Here is an 18,593-nt window from a genome sequence, read left to right as displayed (position 1 = left end):
ACTTGAGTGCTGAGTAATAGTGCTAGTTAGAGTCACTGTACGGACTTAGGTTTTTTCCTTTTCTTTCATCTCTGGAAACTTATTCAAAGCCACACTAGCTATTTCCCTCAAAATTCTGCTGCAAGATACAAAAGGCATGTGGTATGGTCGCAAAACTGCAGTTGGCTCATCTCTCCTGTTGTCAAGGCTTGAGTTCAATTAAAGTTAAAACAAGAGCTTTTCTGAGCAGGGTGACCCCAGCCCTAAGGAAAACTCCAGGACTTCGATGACAGCACAATGCTGGATGTCACCCAACTTGGGAGACCTAGGTTTTAGCCCAGGCAGGACCACCTGCCAGCCCTGTGAGCTTGAGCAAGACTATCAACATCTCTGGCATCTGTATTCAACTCATAATGAACTAGAAAATGTCTAGCCCCTTCACAATCCACATTTAACAGATGATATATAAAAGGGAAGAATTCCTTTTAACAGCATAATACAATTTACATATCCTGACAACTCTAAGAGGTATATAGTTTTATCATCACTAGGTTCATGATTAAGAAACTCAAGCTAGTTCAAGTACAAGGACCAGGCTTCACCAGCCTGTCTACTCCAACATCTGTCTCCTCCCCCGGGGAGCACATCACATTGAGTGGATCCCTCTTCTCAGTCACTTATGCTACTACCCTCTATAGGAAGTTGACTTTATGGGTAAGAACCAAGGAACATAAGACAGAATAAAATCTGAATCTAAAGCGGTGGTGATTTGAAGTACATTACCAGCAACAACCAGCAGCATTCACGCCGGCAGGGTAAAATGTCCTTTTTGGGTCATTCAGGAAATGAAGTTGTTTTCCCTATGTCTGACTCCCACATACAAAGAGAAAATACCCCCAAGGAGTACACAGGGCCCCAGAGCACTGCCAGCTCTTTCACTTCTCCACTGGAGAATAATTTTATAAATCATGTATCCAGATAAGTGAAGCTTAGCCTTTAAAAACTTAACGTTATTTTTATGCCAACCTTTTTTGTAGGATATCTTTCCAAAATATACTTCATTCTTTCCTCACTTCTTAAATCTCATAATTTAACTTGGGAGTCATAATTATAAACACAAGCATCACCATTCTGCAGTGCCGTACAGAGGTTTAACCCTACAGATGAGTCATACCAGGGAAGCTCTGCTGTGAATCCTTGTCTGCTTTTTATGATTGCTCTTCTGCTGTGGGGTTCGAAGGACATAGGCCTAGGACAGAACACCTGATTCTGACTCTGGCTTGGCTACAGTTAGCAAAGTGTTCCTGGGCAAGTTACTTAAATGACTCGGTTTCTTCATCATTTTCATGAAAAGTTTGGGTCGTGCTTCCTAAATTCCTTTGTGATATTTCCATGCTACTTTTCCCTCTTTCCTCCCTCCTTTTCCTTCTCTCTGCAACCTTCCCTCATCTCCTCTAAGACTATCTTTATTAAGCGGTTTACATTCAGAAATTGATGAAGGGAGATGGCCAAAATTTTCTCTTCATTCAAGGAAGTTAGAAAAAAATAAGGCCAATATGCGCAGGCTGTCACGAGAAAGGAGAAGACAAAAAAATTGTTCCTCTGGTGGTGGAGGGAAAATCAGGGAACATTGGCAAAGACTTCGAATAGATCCCCAGAAATCACATGTACTAAAAATGTACATGAGGGATGTTTTAAGAAAGCAAGGAAAATAGCCATTATCCATTATGTTCATGGATTGAGTAAAAAGCTGTAAATCAAAAAGTTGTGCAAGGAGAAGAGACAGAGTAGGACTGATGGAGACACAGAAGGTGTCTGACCCAGAGGCTGGTCAAACTGAGGACAAAACCCCACAGACATCCAACCACTCAATCAAGGAGTAGATAGGCACAAGGGGAGGTATGAAACATAGAAAAGGAAGAGAGAGTTTCTGAGCAAAGCATAAGGGCCCAAAATGAAACTTGTTGAGACAACACATCACCATGGGATATTCAGGATTGGGGCAAAAATGGAAGCCATGGACATCCATCCCAGGGTAGATAGCTCAGTGTGACTATCTGGCTGTCCCACTACCTGAGGAACGGCTAGGAATACCCGCCTTCAGCAAAGATCAGCTTACAGAGGAACCACAGGAAAACTGCAAGGATCTCTTCGAGTGTTACTCCTGCCTATCATCTTAGCTCCCATGAAGAACTACGAGTCCTCATCACTCTGAGTTTCTAATTTTCTTCACAAAGATGGCTGTCCTTCGTAACAGAGTCATGAAAACACTTTGGAACTGTAGTCCTATGATATAGACTCTGGCCCTCACATTGCTCCATATAGTCTGGGGATCTGAGTCCAATATATCACTCAGCTTCTCTGGGCTTCAGTTTCCTCGCTGTCAAATGGGGAGAAAAACTGCATCCTGGAGAGAATTGTGAAGACTAAATGAGATAATGTAAATAAAACACTTGGCACAAGGACCAGCACATGTTAGTATGCAATAAAGGATGGTGCTGATGAAGGAGGGAATGGGGGAGGAGGAAGAGAAGAAGAAAGTGCCTCTGAACAGTAAATCATCATACAGCTGCAGACATGTACTAGTTGTTGCAGGAGCAATGACCATTAAAGCAACAGACACTTTCCAATTAGATATAATGTATAAAGTTCTAAAAATGAGAGGGCTCTAAGACTGTCTTTATTAAGCTGTTTACATTCACAAGAGTAGTGCACAGGACTGTATGAGTAGCTGAGCTCAACGGAGCAGCCCACTCTGACTTCAGGGACAGACCTTCCTAATCAGGCCTCTCACCCATGCTGTGAGAATTCCAGATCACTGCAACAAGACCCGGCTAAACTGTATATTTTCACTACCTAAGATGAAAGGGCCACCAAGAAAATTAACAGGGCACATAATAGATCTGTGATAATATTGCAACTCTAAAGGAATAGTTTGGAGCACGTGGTAGCACTCATTCCTATCCAATACATGGTGGGGAACTACAAGTCATTGGGACTATTTGTTGGGGTTCATCCTGAGATGCCCCAGTAAGCACCACTTTATCTGTCTGGTTCCTGTATGTTCAGAAAAAAATCAATTAAAATCTGTCCACTCTTTAACTGTCTGTAATTCTAACTTTCACTAATTTAGACTGGCCTTTCTCTCCCCAAATACTAGGTTTGTCAATGAATGGGCTTCAAGCTGAGCCCCTCTTAGCATGGGAATTCTGTTCTTTTCAACAAATACACACAGAGATTGGTTCCTTCAGCACCATGTAGCACTGTGTGTTACAAACACAGTGGCAGCAGACTGTGCCTAAAAGCAAGCTAACGTGGTATCCACAGAGAAAAATGTATCACTCTGTACCCCACACTCTAGAGTGCCATTTGACACTGGTTCCCTCCGAGATCCACACCAAAGGGCAATTTCAAAATCCATAATAAAATGAAATTGCTCTTCAAGTTACTCCCATCCACCTCTTACCCCTGACCTTCCCTGGTGGAAGTAAATGCAGTTTCACTGAGAGAATCTTAGTTCTTCCTGTCTCTGGTACTCACATCTGAGGTATTTTTCCCCCTGCCTAATCTACCCTAAGGAGAATACTTTCCATAGCCACTTCTCTAGGATCAGCTGCCATTTCTGTAGCTTTCACTGTTTTTAAACAGGGAACTTATTATACATCAAGTGGAGGTATAAATAGGTCTGGCTGACCCTGGATAAAAGAGCCCATGGCCCCCTTGAGGATCCTCACAAGGGACCTGACAGCAGGTACCAGTGCCTTCAGCCCAAAACAGAACTGCCTGGCACTTACACACCATTAAATATAAATATACATTGCAGCAAATTGCAGTGCAAACACAAGTCCACCAGGCCCTTCTTCCTTCATCCCTGCCTCCTACTACTTCCTCTTCTCACACCTGACAAGACCCTGGCAGCCCAATGCTCCCACACACCATCTTCCTTGGCACATACCTCTGTGCCCTCACACCAGCTGGCTTGTGATTAAAATGGACCATGCTAGGAAGTGCCGGAGAGAGTGAAGCCTATTGTATCAAATTTCCTTGGCCTTTTATAGATACACCATGAACCCAAAGAATGTGGTGCAATGGCCTGAGACCCTATAAGCCTGTGTTCCTCCAAATCTGGCTCAGTCACCCCTAGGCTAAAGCAAACCACTTAGCTCTCCAAACCCCCTTGAATAAAACAGGAGGTTGGCCCAGGGTATATTTAAGATCTCTCAACTCTGGATGTCTTATATTTTTTGATGAAAAACTGGAAGAACTTAAGACACTTGCTAATCTGAACTCTGACAGTGATTCCTTAAGCCCATTTTCTCTATTTTTTGCTTATTTAGACAAAAACAGTTTTTGAGGATTTTATCCTCAAATTTAATAAAATAGATTTGATATCATAATAAAATAGAATCATATCAAATTTATTAATAATAACTTTTGGATACTCAAGGATAGCTCCAATAGAGGGGCCCTATTAAACACTTCTTGCAAGCCCCAGATGAAGGTGTTAAGTCACCCTGAGGTAACACAGGGAGGAAAGGGCATTCAGCTCCTCCACACCTCACTTCAAGTCAGTAAACATGACAGAAACGTTTCTGCACCAGCTGCCAAGCAAGGTACTAGGTCATTAAGATAACCATCACTAAATCCAAGGAGCTTAGAGTCCAGCAGAAGAGATCCAGACAGTTGCTCAGTTCGCAACAAAATTAGAAAAAAAAAAAAAAGTCCATTCTGTTATGAAAGCCAACCAACCAGGAGGGCAGAGAAAGAGGGGGGCCAGGGACATTATGCGACTAATTTTTGTATTGTGGATTGTCCTGGCCAAGGAAAGCACATGCCAAGCCTTGCAAAAGACTGTCAGCTGGGCCATCACCATCTTCCGCTGCAACTTGGCTAACTTTAAAAACTGAACAGGTGACTTAAAGGTGAAGGCTAATGATGGAAAAGATGGGTTCTTCCCTGATTCTGTGATCAGTGTACACCTCTGAAAAAACATTCAACTTTTTATGGAAAGGAATAGATCCTGTTCTTATAGTTAAAACAACCCCCAAATGGTCAGGGACTGAAGTGTTTAAATTCTTGTGACAAGAGTGCCAAAACATGAAGAGGCTCAAGTTAGACTGGGTGACCCTGGACTGGTCAACCTCTCTTTACAAAAGTATGTTTCTGATACTAACTTCCTAAGGTAATGGGAAGGTGCTTTTGAAGAGAGACAGAGAGAGAGAGAGAGAGAGAGAGAGAGAGAGAGAGAGAGAGAGAGAAAGAAAGAGGATATAGCTCAGTTGGTAGAGTGCTTGCCTCACATGCACAAGGCCCTGGGTTCAATCCCCAGCACCACAAAAAAAGATAAAAGCCCTTATCAGGCATTCATTGTCAGCCACCCACCTAAAGGTGTCACCAACTGACCAATTCAGAAATTTCACCTTGGAACTCCACCCAAATCAGACACTACTCTGCTTTAGCAGAACAGACTCTGCTCAGAAGTAAACAAGTACTTCCCTCTGTGGTCACCTCTGGCCAGGCTCCTCTGTGCTCCATCTCCCCAGCTACTGAGGAATTTACTACCGGCTGACCAGCTGCTTATAGGGCAAGAGAACAAGTGAGGAAGATTTCAGGAGTGGCAAGGAGGAGGGAAAGAAATCTCTCCAAGTACAGAGAGCCTTCCATGTCACTCGTCTTCAGTACATCAGGCTCATCAGCTCATTCCTTGAAAGACTGACATTCATTCTCTACTCCACAGAAAACTTTATTGTTTGCTGAATTCTAGAAGCATTGACTCCAGAAGAAGCAACTTGTTTGTGGGTTACTAGCATTTCTTATTATGTACCACATCCCAAAGACTAAGTGAAATGCTGTGCATATCGCCAGAACATTTTCAGATGACCTGGAATAATCCTGCTCGTTGATCTCTAAGGCTTGTTGTTAGAACATCATGAATTCAACAAACTCCATGGAAAGATACTTTTCACATATGTGCATCCAAACACGTACAGTTTCACCAAATATTCACAGATTGGTTCCATAACAATCCAAACAATCCAAAATAAAAGTGGTACTTTCATGACTGGTGAAGAATAATAAATCTATTTTGATCACACAGAAGTACACAGTAATGAAAAGAGGCATCTAAAAAAAACTAACGGGCTCGTGTGTAGCTCAGTGATAGAGTGCTTGACTAGTCTGAGCAAGACCCTGGGTTCAATCCCCAGCAGGAAAGAAAGAAAAAGAAAGATCAACCTGAGAGTATAAGCAATAAGGGGAGAAATGATATGCAAATTATGGACACAATTTTTATGTCACATTTAAGAAAGTGCTTTGTTTCTTTGGGTTTGGTTCTGCATGTATAAAGAACCGATGTACTTTTTCCACAGTACAATGAATAACTATTCAGGACACTTCTGTCTCCAGCACAGAACTATAAGCATATCAGAACAGCAGAGAACAATCTCTTTATAAGAGGGACGGACCAGAGGTCACAAGAATGGATTGCTTTTTGTTGTTTTCATCCTAAAGTTAAAGTTCAGTAGCTGGTCCAGATTTTCCTGATGGCAGGTTTATTGCTATCCAGCCAAATACAATTTACTGATTTAATTCCCTATTATTTAGTTACCTCTGTTTTTGTTATGAAGTGTCAAATAAATTAGATTATCTATACCACAGGATTTTCCTGAACTAGATGTAGAATCTAATTTACATTGCAAAAGAAATTTAGGTATCAAAGTATCCGAGTTCTTTACTGTGGCACCTCTCTATGCATACCCTGAGATATGTAGGAACACAGAAGCCCAAAAGTTCCATTGGTCATTTCTGTGAGACAAAAACAAAGAAACCCAACCCACCTTTTGAGTTCACATTGGCCTTACTTCAAACCCATGACCATCTTTCCTGATAAGTAACACTAAAATCTGATTATAATTATGAAAACCTAGAACGCAATGATTAAAAAAAATGCCGCCTTTCCCCTGCATACATCCTAGTTGAAAAGCGGTGTTAAAACGGGAAAGATTTTTCTAACTCCCCTTAGACTAAGAAAACAGGTTATATGTCCATTGTTTCTGCAGTGTCCATTCAATGAACATATTAAAATAGGCCAAGCCCAAAACAAACTTCAGCAGTTTCAGCTTCTCACTGGAGCAGAAAGCTTGCCACCTGGGTACTGATGGAACCATGAAAAGCATAAACTGTAAGAAATGCAGAGATGGGAAAAATAATCGGGGGAGATGGACAAATCATCCTGCCTCCCAATGGTGGCAAACTTTACAACTTTTTAAAAGCAACAAACCGAGGTACCATAGCCTTTTTAGATTACATATCGCGACTACTTAGAAGAAAGCACTGTGTATTCAAGCATCTATTCTGTCTTTACAATACTGCAAAACATGGCCAGAGAACCGGGAGATTGCTGCTCTTAGATACCCTCTTTGCACTGTCAAACAGAGAAGGTCATTTTGCCTGGTCACTTATTTTTCCTCCCTGCATCACAGGAGTTTTCTACTTTTGAGATTGCTCAACTTTCATATGCATTGGAGTAAAAATAACTATTCAGCAACTTTATTCACCTTGGCTTAAAAACAACAACAACAAAAAAAAATTCATTGTGCAATGCCCAGGAAAAGCTGACACCAAGACTGTCTCTCCAAGCACCAAGACGGTGCTTGCAATTACAATGGGGGGGGGGGTGGATCCTGTGTGATCAAATCCAAGGAGTCCTTTATAAAAAAAGAAAGAAACGATTCCATTTCCGATAGGGGCTGGAGAACTTTTTCTCCTAAGGAGACCACCCCTCGAGAACAAAAGTTACATTTTAGTCACATGTTAGGTGTGGGAATAAGGAGCAGGATTTTTTTGTTGTTGCTGTTGCTGTTGTTTTTTAAGCGCACTAATCACGGAGGTGTTTAACAGCTCGGGAGAACCCGGGTTCCTCCTAACCAATTGTGACGGGCATTTCATTGTCAAAGAGAAAGGGGGTGGGGTGGGGGCCCAGGAGCGGACCAGGGGGCTCGTCGGCTGGGAGCAGCAAGGTTACGCTAAAGGGTACAGACGCTGCCGCGAGCTGCATCTCCTTGCCTCGCGCCCCAAATAATTTACTGCGAGCAGACCAACTGCAACAGCCCGCTCCGAGGAGCCCGGCACGACTGCCCTGGCCGGTGCAGCTCAAGGTTTTCCGACCACCGAGAGGGAGGGGAGCCGATCTTTACCTTAATGCTACACTGAGCAGGAGTCTCAGACATGTCTCACAGCGAGAGGGATCAGGAAGTTCTCAGTTTTTTTCCACTTTCCTTTCCTCTCCCCAACCCAGAAATGCTCCGCGGGCAGCCGGACGCGGTCATTTAAGAAGTTTCTTCCAGCATCTCTCGGGCAGCCGCCCCGGGGGTCTGCGAGCGCGCCGCGGGCGGGGCGGGGCGGCCGGCAGAGTTGCGCGCGCGGGGCGCGGGGGCGTGGGAGCCGGGCCGAGCGGCGGCGGGGTCTGCGGGTCGCGGCGCGGCGACCCGGGCTGCCCGCCGGCCTCCCGTCTCTCCTCCCACCCGCGGCCGGCGCGCCCGCCCCCGCCCTCCCGCCGCTCTCCCTCGCTCTCTCGAATGTTTTCCTTCCTGGAAGAGAGAAACTGAAAGGCAGAACTGAGAAAGCTCTTTGCTCATTGATCTTGAGAGTTTCAGTGCAGAAACTGACGTGAATTCCCAGCACAGAGCTCTGCCTCTTAAAGGAGCCACCAGGAAATAAAAGCTCGGGTTACAGCCCAGCATCGGGGAAATAAAAGCCGGGCGGGGGAGGGGCGGCCGAGGGGGCGCGGGCGGAGGACGCCCCGGAGCTGCGGCCCCGACTGCGCCGCGCAGCCCCCCAGGGCACCCCCGGCACCCGGCTCCCGCCCTCAGCGCGGGCTACCCCCAGGCGGACGAGCCCAGCAGGCAACTGCCGGCTCCTGGAGGACACGTTTACAAAACGTTACATTGTGGCCCCAGAAACCGCAAAACAGGTTTTATTCAACTCCTCCGGCCTCCCCCTACCTCCGTTTCTTAGATACAGGGAAATGCACCAGGGCTTTTAAATAGTTTCCCTGCGCGCCGTTGCAAAGAGTATACGATATAGGAAGGGGCATTCCGGGAAGGACGCGGAATCCGAAGGAGGAAATAAAACAATAGCCTTTGTTCTGCTTCTCGACCGCTGCCGCTTTAAGAGAATCCACCAGGAAATGGGAGATCGGGTTACAGACTGCACACGGGGAAGTGTGGGGAGCGAGCGCCGGAGCGCGACGCCGGAGACAAAGCCGGGCGACCGCGCCGCGGGCGCAGGGCACTGCTGGGTGGGGGGATTCCCCGGGAAGGTGGGCGCCCCTCAAAGAGGAGGCGCCCGCGCCGGCCCGGGACGCGGCCGCCGCAGGCGCTTCCCCAGCCGAGCACGCGCTCCGGGGAAGGAAGGCTGCCGGGCAGTTATCAAAGGCAGCCCAGTTCCTTTTCCTGACCCCCTCCCTCCGCGTTTCGAAATCCACTGCCCTTTTAAAGAAATAGCGGCCGCTACCAACCGAAATAGGTGACTCGACTACAAAGTTGACAGGACGTGTTCCCACAGATAACACACCTCCCCAGAACCCTCTCCGAAACCGTCATTGGCCGACGGCACGGCCCTGGGATCCGGCGCGAGGAAGGTGGGCTGGGAAAGCAGTGGAGAGGAAGTAGAGCGGTGGGGCGAGCGTTCCAGCCTTGAGCTCAAGTGGTCTGATCACTCCGTTATTGTTATTGATAGTCTCTTCAAATGCTCTCGAGAGTCCACCGCAGGCGACTGAGTACATTGTAATTGTGTTTGAATTCTGAACCCTGCTAATACATAATATACAGGTTTGATGTGTGAACGGAAGGCTGAATTTGTTGTAATTTAATCTTTTGATAGTAAATATCATATGGATGCACATGCATAAGTGTTTGCCTGTGTTTACTTATACACACACTCTCATATTTTCAACACCCGACCAGGATGGATATCCCAGATCCTCCCCACCCGGTGGATTTTCCCTACCTACTTTCCTTCATGTCTCTGCATTATAAAATGTGTTCAGACTTTTACAAACAATACTTTGGTTCACACATTCATTGGAACACTAACACACAAAAAAAAAATGTAAAGGGTTGGGTGGCAAAGTGTCCTGTTGCCAGAAAGGTGGAAATGGGTTTCTCTGAGCCTCCAGGAACTTTAACAGTTTTTTGTGTCACCTGGTAGACCTACCTTCCCAAAGAGATCTCAGTCTTATCCACAAAAATTCCTGTCTTTGACCCTCCACGCACACTCGTGTACACACACACACACACACACACACTTCCCCGATTATTTATCTTTGTTTCTCTTCAATGATATTTGCAGACATTGGTTCCGATTGCCCATTGCTGAGTTAAATCTTATAGTCCCTTACGAACCTTTACATCACTTATTTATCAATATGATCTCTGACAGCTCATTTTCTACTCTTCCATAAAATGAGGAGGGGGGAGATAACACATAACTAATAAGATTCTCACATTAAATGAGAAAATATAGAGAATAGAGCTCTCCATTCCTTATCCACAGAGAATACATTCCAAGACTCTCGGTGGATGCCTGAAACCACAGATAGTACTGAACCCTGTGTATATTATTTTCTCATACATACTTTCCTGTGATAAAGCTTAACTTTGTTAGTTAGGCACAGTAAGAGATTAGCAAGAATTGACAATAAAACAGGACAATCACAACATATAGTAATAACAGTTATTTAAAACTTATGAATTGTTTATTTCTAAAAATTCTGTTTAATACTTTCAGTCTGTGGTTGACCACAGATAACTGAAACCATGGATAAGGGGGACCACAGGTACAAAATGTTTCTTCAGCAGACTGCCATGTATTATGTGTGTTCAATTAATGTTAACTGCAACTATTATTTAACCTCAGGACTAAATTAACTTTCAACTTCCTTTCCTTAAATCCTCTGTACTTCTTCAAGTTGTTCATAGAAGTAGCAGTTTGAGATAGAATGTGTATGGTTCCAAAGAAAAATACACAGTAGTAGCAAAAACTGCACTTAGACTAGGAACTGACAGTCTCTGTAAAAGGCCCAATAGTAAATATTTTAGGTTTTGTGGACTAAGAAGAAAAATAGAGGGCATTATGTAGAAACTTATATAACAAGGGGGGAAATGGCCATTGTTTTTTGTTGCTAAAATGCAAAGTGTAATAAAAATAGCAATTTTAATACAGGTCTAATGAGAGTAATGGGATTCTGTTTGCGGGGAACAGTTCATTTACATGGGGTTCAAAGTAATTGTTCTCTTTCATCAAATCCATTGCAAATGTTCATCTCATTAATGCTTTTTATGAGATTGTACATATTTCATATGTTTCCACCCAGATAAGTACTGCTACATATTGATATGTATCCATGAGTCTATAATTTTACTTAAGCATGTTCAGTGCTTAGAAGGTATTTCCAAAATTCTATTAGAATTCTTCAAATTCTCTTGATGTTTTCCCTTTAGCATGCCATTACAACGCAGATTAGTCACTTCCAGTTGAAGGGTTAGGTAGAAGCTCCTCCAGTTGCACAGTTAAGTGCATTTTAAATAAGGAAAGTTCTTTGCACTTGTATTGAAATCCAAAAGACATTTTTGTAACTGTAGTTTGAGTTCAGAAAAATATAACTGCTGCAAATTTGTGTTGGAATGGAGATCTTGCTTCTTGTTTTAACTGTTGACAGCATGTTCTGTCCAAAGGCTTTTACAACAGAATAAGTTTTGCTTACAAACTCTATTTTGTCTTGTATTTTTGGTTTAAATTCACAAAGAAATATTACCAGGTCAGTTGCAGAAGCTAATTTCCAAAAACTATTCAGTGTTCAATAATAGTGCTTGAGCCCTAGAATGGTGGCACAGGTCTGTAATCCCAGCAATTTGGCAGGCTAAGACAGAAGGATCTCAAATTCAAGATTAGCCTGGGAAATTTAGCACAAAACCATGTTTTAAAATAAAAAGTAAAAAGGACTGGGGATGTAACTCAGCAGTAGAGTGCCCCTGGGTTCAATCCCCAGTACTGCAAGAAAATAATAATAATAATAATAATTATTATTATTATTATTATTATTAAGGGAAATTCTTTTCATTCATCTATTCCATTTGTCAATTGTTTCTCTATATCCTGTTTCCTGACTTCTTTGAGATTTTTTTTTAATATTTCATTTAAATTTCTGGATTATCTTTCTAGCTTTTTATTCTTAATGTTAAATATAATGGTTGCTCTAGAAAATTACAATTTACATCTTTATCACCATATACCTCCAAACAATATTATTCTACTTTGTGGGCATATAAGACATTTACAACCTCATAATTCCATTTATTCCTTTCCCAGTCTTTATGATATTGTTTTCTTGTATTGTATTCCTACACATTATTTAATCCACTATACACTGGGTTTTTTTTAAGAAATGTCTAAATATATATGTGGGCAAATATATATATATATATATATATATATAGATAGATAGATAGATAGATAGATAGATAGATATGATGTATTAGAATATATGTCTCTTTTTAATTTGCCAGATATTTCCTTTCTTGTACTTTTCTACCATTTCTTACTGATCTGGTTTTCCATGTGGTCTCACTTCCCTTTGGCCTCAGAACTTCTTTCAGCATTTCTTATAGTGCCATTTGTTGGAGATGAAGTCTCTCAGCTTTTGTTTGTCTAAGGATATCTTTATTTTATGTTCATTTTTGAATAAATTTTTTACTGTATATAAAAGTTTAGATTGACAGATTTTTTTTTCTTTCAGCATTTTAGCATGTCATTCCTGTTTTGTCTTTGCTATTTTGATAAAAATTCATTTGTGGGTCATATTTTGGCACCCCTGTGTGTGACACATGCTTTCTCTGGCTGTTTTTAAGACCCTCCCTTTAAATTTGGCTTTCAGAATCTTGACTATGATGTGCATAGGTATGGTATACTTTGCATTTATTCCACATGGTGCCAGCTGCAATTCTGTATAAGTTGATATCTTTCATTAGTTTTAGAAAATTCTCATTTTTTAATCTATGAATATTTTTTTCTGCTTATCCTCTCAATCCTCTTCTTTTTTCACTCCAGTGTTACAATACCATGCAGTATTGTTCTATAGGTCTCAAATACTGTTTTATGTATCTTTTTCCTTATATTTCAATTTATCAATTTACCTATTTGCAAGTTTTTTTCTCCTCCTCCCCCCAATTACTGATAATAAGCTCATCCAGTTATTTACTTCTAATACTGTTATTTTATTTATAGCATTTCCCTTTGGTTTTTAGAATACTTTCCTTGACTTATTCAATTTCCCATCTCTGCACATGGTTTCTACCTTTTCCTTTAAGTCCTATGGCATTTTTGTCATATTGTCCTAATTTTAGGTCTATTTCTGGGTTAACATCTATCAATGGTATCTTTTCTTGACCAAGGACCACACATTTGTTTTGCTTTGGTGTAAGTTTTGATAGTTTCTTGACTGTATGCAATTTTATGTAAAACAACAGTAGACAAGGAATTGAATATTTTCCCTCCAAAAGAGGACACCTGGCTTCCCTTACCAGGCCACTAAGTCAAGGCTAAATCAATATGTCCGGTTGCTGAAATGGGTTTGGACTTTGTTATAGCTTTTGTTTGATTCAGTTTATCACTGACTTAGTTATTTTGAAGACAAGATCTGAATTTTTCTCACAAGCAAAAATTGTCTTGGAACTATTGTTAGCTTTTCTGTTCTACCTGATATCTTCTTTACCTTCAAGTCTTGGAAGGGGATGTCTCCTCTCTCCTGCACCCACCCACTTCCCCTAGTCCTCCTTAAGTGAAGACTTAAAGAGTACTGGGATTTTTCTCTTAGCTTTTCTGCCCCTCTACAAATCCTTCTTAGCTGACAGCCAGTGTTATCTCTGAAAGTTTGTGTCAGCTCATCTTAACTGCCCTTGTTTTTGTGGTCCTATCCCAGAGTTAATGAATGTTAATAGGAAAGAACTGTAAGGTTGTATGGTTGTGCTCTGGGCATTCGTGGATTCTTATTTGTCACATCAACCCACACACCACATTAGCATTTGTTAAAATCAGGCTGGTTTCTCCTTATCATCACATATGTTGGATTCCTCCTCCTTTCACTGTAGTCCAGGAGAGGACCACTGCAGATCTTGCCTCTCACAGAAAGCATTCACTTCCTGAAGTTTAGTCCACTTACCTTTCACCGTGCTCTCATTTCTTTGATGTTTTTTTAAAAACTATAATTAAGTAGGTCATCTGGTTTGTTGGGGTGTTAGGGAATGATCTATGGTCCCTTTTGACTTTCTATATACAAACTGGATGAGGAAACTTCGTGTCTAATCTTCATTCTTCAAAAGAGTGGTGGAGAAGGGCAGAATATGGGCAGCAATGAACATTTAAGAATATGTGGAAGTTAATGTGTTTAATTTAAAAACTTAGAGCCAGGATTATAAAACAATGTTATACTTGAAAAGTAGAAATAACATATTAAACAGTACAAACTTTACAAACCACTATCTGCTGCATACCTATGTCAAAACATAAATTCCTGCTAATGACAAATAATCACAAACTTGGCTTACACCAATGAGGTGAGCCAACATTAATGACAAAATGTGTGAACTACAAAATTCTGCTTCATTTCCATCCTCCAGACCACAAAGACTCTCATGGCCCACCCTAACTGTAACGACAGGGAAGAAGGTTCAGGGAAGGCAGCTCCACCTAGCCAACTTGTCACATTACAAAATCACGTCACATACTAATCAGCTTTCCATCAACCCACTCTTTGGCAGTTATATTTTTAGAATTTTCAGGACTCCTGCCACATCTTTTCCCATCTAACCTTCAAACTCTTGTCTTCTGTATGCCTTTGTATAGTTTCCTCAACTTCCTTATTAATACCATCGATTATCAATCTCCAAATTAATGAACTTCAAGATAATTTTTGATACACCGCTTTCTATGTCATATAGATTGCCAATTCCTAAATGTTTTTCTTTCATAGATTCTCTTCTATTTTTCTAGTCATCTTTCTAGAAGCAGTTTTTCTCTAGTTTGGATTATTGCCATTTCCCTTTCTCTATCACCAAATTTCTGTAGTTTGTCTGTTATTACTACCTAATCATTCCTGTTAAAACCCCATATTAGTGCTGTCCAAAGAAACAGCAACAATAGAGTGGATACACACACACACACACACACACACATATATACACGTACATAGTAATATGAGTATACATATATATACACACATATATATGGGGGGAGGGAGGGAGAGAGAGAGGTGTGTAAGAGGTACCCTTGTGGAATTGGCCCACAGATATTAGAAGCTGAAGTTTGCCATCCATAAACTGGAGAACCAGAAAAGCAGTGGTGTAATTGAGTCCAAGTCTGAAGGTAGGAAAGCAGTAGTGTTAAGTTTCAGAGACCAAAACCTGATAAACTGGAGCCCCAGTGTCTGAGGGCAGAAGAAGTTGGATGTCTCAGCTTGAGAAGGAGAATTTGCCCTTCTACTTTTTTGTTCTATTCAAGCCCTCAATGAATTGGATTATACTTGACCTGATTGGTGAGGGGGCAATCTTCTTTACTCAGGCTACTAATCTTTTTTGGACACATCCTCACAAACACACTCAGAAATCAATGTTTTATCACTTATCTAGGCATCTCTTAGCTCAAATCAGGTTGAAGTATAATATTAAATGAATACAAACACCTTATTTTATTATTTCTGTTTTTATTTTTAAGCCTTGTTCTATATTATTCAAAACTCCATGTACACATTCCAACAAAAAAATATTTGTTTTCTGTCAAATAGTACTTGAAAAGCACCTCTTTCATAAGTCCATCTCATATTACTATAAATAGAAGGCATTCAAAATGAGTTAACATGCTGGAGTAATTCAAAATGTAAAAATTGCTCATCCACCCACTAATTATAACCTGGGACACCCATAAGATACTCTCCACTTAAAGATTCAAGAATTGTGTTATTGGAACAAACACCAGCATCTTTGTAGAGTTCTGTAGTAGCCAATCTCTGAATGTCAGTAGTGCCTAAATGAAATTGGACTTTCTCAATTTATTGGGGAGTGTGAGATATTTTATCCGGGAGTGGATACTGGAGTGACAGGCACTAAGTGACATCACTCCACTATCTTACCTACCAAAGAGGAGGGGAACGTGGTTAGCATAACGGACAGCAGAGCTAAAGTGATCTTCAGAACATTTTGATGTTTGGTATTTGCTAATTTATTCTGATATTCTTAGGATTCAAATAAATGGTGAGTCTTCTGAAATCTTAAGTGATCTGCAGGCACAAAGAAAATTGTAGAAGTGGAGTAGAGAAATCTCACTTAAATCCCATAACAGACAATCCCAAATCCTCAACTTATTCCCAGACCAGATTCAGTTCATAGAATCCTTAAATTAAGCCGGGGCAAGGCCCCTTGAAGAAGAGTACCAACAAAGAAAAGTATAAATCTTCCTCCTGCCCTTCTCTGAATGGACTGTGGCTACTTAGCAGAGTGATCATGCAATGAAGGAGGGAAAATAATCAGAACTAGAGGAGGAGAATTCCTGCACACCAGCTCTGAACTGACACTGATTCCTGGAAACTGAAAACATCAGTGAAGCTCGAGTCAAGGTAAGGCCCCTAGGAATTCAGTGTAGCTTTGCCCTGAGTTCACCTCACTTTCAGGGGCCTGCCTGATGGATACCTGAACCTACCCCATGATTATTTTCCCAACTCTGAAATGCAGAGGAAAAATTTTCATATTCTGCAAATGGAATGCCCAGATTGATCCCCCAAATTCTGAAGTGAGGTTTTTTTATGTTAAAGAAGGCCAGGAAGAAGTTCCTAGGACAGTTTCTACTTGTCAAAACAATAAACTAAAGGCAAAATAGAATTCTTGGAGGGATTATCGAGAATAGTGCTATGGTAAAGGGCTCAAAGAATGGATGATAAAAACCACATAAAGCAGTAGGGTATTCATGCTCCCACCTCACATCTTTATGAACTCTCCAACCTTCTGTCATAACATAGTCTGAAAAGACACTGATTACCTACCTCTCCATTCCATGGGTAATATTCAAATCAATTGCAGTGATGATGCTATGTTGACTAGACTTGAAGAAGCCAATAACCAGAGAGTGAGACATCAACTTCACTAAGGTTTAGGAGCCTTCCACCTCAGTGACTTCCTCTTCTGATCTGGGAATGGTCAAGGTATCTCTTCAAAGGTGAAAAACATGAAACTACACCTAACCCTTACTACCCCCACTCCCCAAATAAGCACAGCACCTAGTGAGTTTCCAATTTTGAAACTAGACTAAGAGAAATAAAGTCCAAACTGCATGCCTGCTCATGTGCCCCCTTAGCCCTCTGACCTAGAAGATCCTCTGACATTTAAAATCTCTGTGATAGACAGGATGCTGTATGGGACCCTTGGAAGGACCCTAAAGGAGAATTGCAGTACTGACCTTTTGGATTTTGGAGCAAAGTTACACTGTCTCCTAAAGATAACCATTATTCTAGGAAACAGCTTCTGATTTGTTACCGGACCCGAGAAAAGACTGAATGTCTGACTTGGACTATCAAGTTACCATGCAGTCTGAACTTCCCATTATGAACAACTAAACTGAATGGTGGACATGCATAGAAACACTCCATCATGAGCTGGAGCAATATAGACAAGTTTGGGCATAAGCAGATCCCAAAGACACAAGTAAGTTGCATGAGCCCCTGCTCAGATTCCTATGAGCTCCTATCCCTACTAAATAGTCTTCCCTCTCTCTCTCAGTCCACACCTTTGACCTCATGGGAAATTCTCTATGTGCACCTTACTAAGAAAGAAAAAGTTCAGGCCTGATTACAAATGGTCTTCAGGGCATGCTGGCACCATCTAAAAGTGGACTCCAGAAGGCCCCAAGGGACAGTGCTTATGGGAAATCCTTCCAGTGGGTAGAACTGGATACAAGTTGGTCTTTTTCTTTTCTTTTTTTTTAATGATCTGAAAAAGCTACTATCCTTTGAGGACTTACAAAATGCCTTATTCACGCTCTTAGAATTCCTCATTGCATTTCTTCTGACCAGGAAACTGATTTTATGTCATATAAACTACAGCAATGAGCTTATCATTGTTCCCCATCACTCTGAGTCAGCAGATTGGTCTTTTGGAGACTCCGTTGTGGGGCCAGCTGGATGGTGACACTATGCAGGGTTAGAGTAACATCTTCTTGGGATGCAGGATATGCATTGAGTACATGACCGACCACCTGTTGGTGCTTCTTTTTTTTGGGGGGGGGGGGGGGGGGGGGGGGACTGGGATTAAACTCAGGGGCACTCAACCCCTGAGCCACATCCCCAGCCCTATTTTGTATTTTATTTAGAGACTGGATCTCACTGAGTTGCTTAGTGCCTTGCTTTTGCTGAGGCTGGCTTTGAACTCGCGATCCTCCTGCCTCCGCTTCCTGAGCCACTGGAATTAAAAGCGTGTATCACTATGCTTAGCTGATGGTACTTTTCCTATCTCAAGTCAAAGAATTAAGAGGGGAAATGGGATTAGTTCTTATTGTGAACATCCATTGTCCAC

General features: G+C 41.7%; 1 protein-coding gene across 2 annotated transcripts in view; it reads right to left on the bottom strand.

Annotated features, from left to right (window-relative positions):
- The window catches only part of Etv6 (ETS variant transcription factor 6), a 221,465-nt gene extending 213,058 nt beyond the window's left edge, over window positions 1–8,407 (bottom strand). For both annotated transcript variants that reach the window (XM_046435609.2, XM_046435610.2), the window contains exon 1: window positions 8,175–8,407. In XM_046435609.2, coding sequence (XP_046291565.1) covers window positions 8,175–8,207 — 33 coding nt within the window. In that variant the 5' untranslated portion in view covers window positions 8,208–8,407. The remainder of the gene's footprint in view (window positions 1–8,174) is intronic.
- Between the last annotated feature and the right edge of the window lie 10,186 nt (window positions 8,408–18,593).

Source organism: Marmota monax, unplaced genomic scaffold (assembly GCF_021218885.2).
Source record: "Marmota monax isolate L192 unplaced genomic scaffold, Marmota_monax_Labrador192_F-V1.1 WCK01_AAM20220418_F8-fsc00012, whole genome shotgun sequence".
In the NCBI taxonomy this organism is placed as follows: Eukaryota; Metazoa; Chordata; class Mammalia; order Rodentia; family Sciuridae; genus Marmota; species Marmota monax.
Note: the sequence above shows the minus strand (reverse complement) of the source record. Positions and strands in the feature narration are given on the sequence as shown.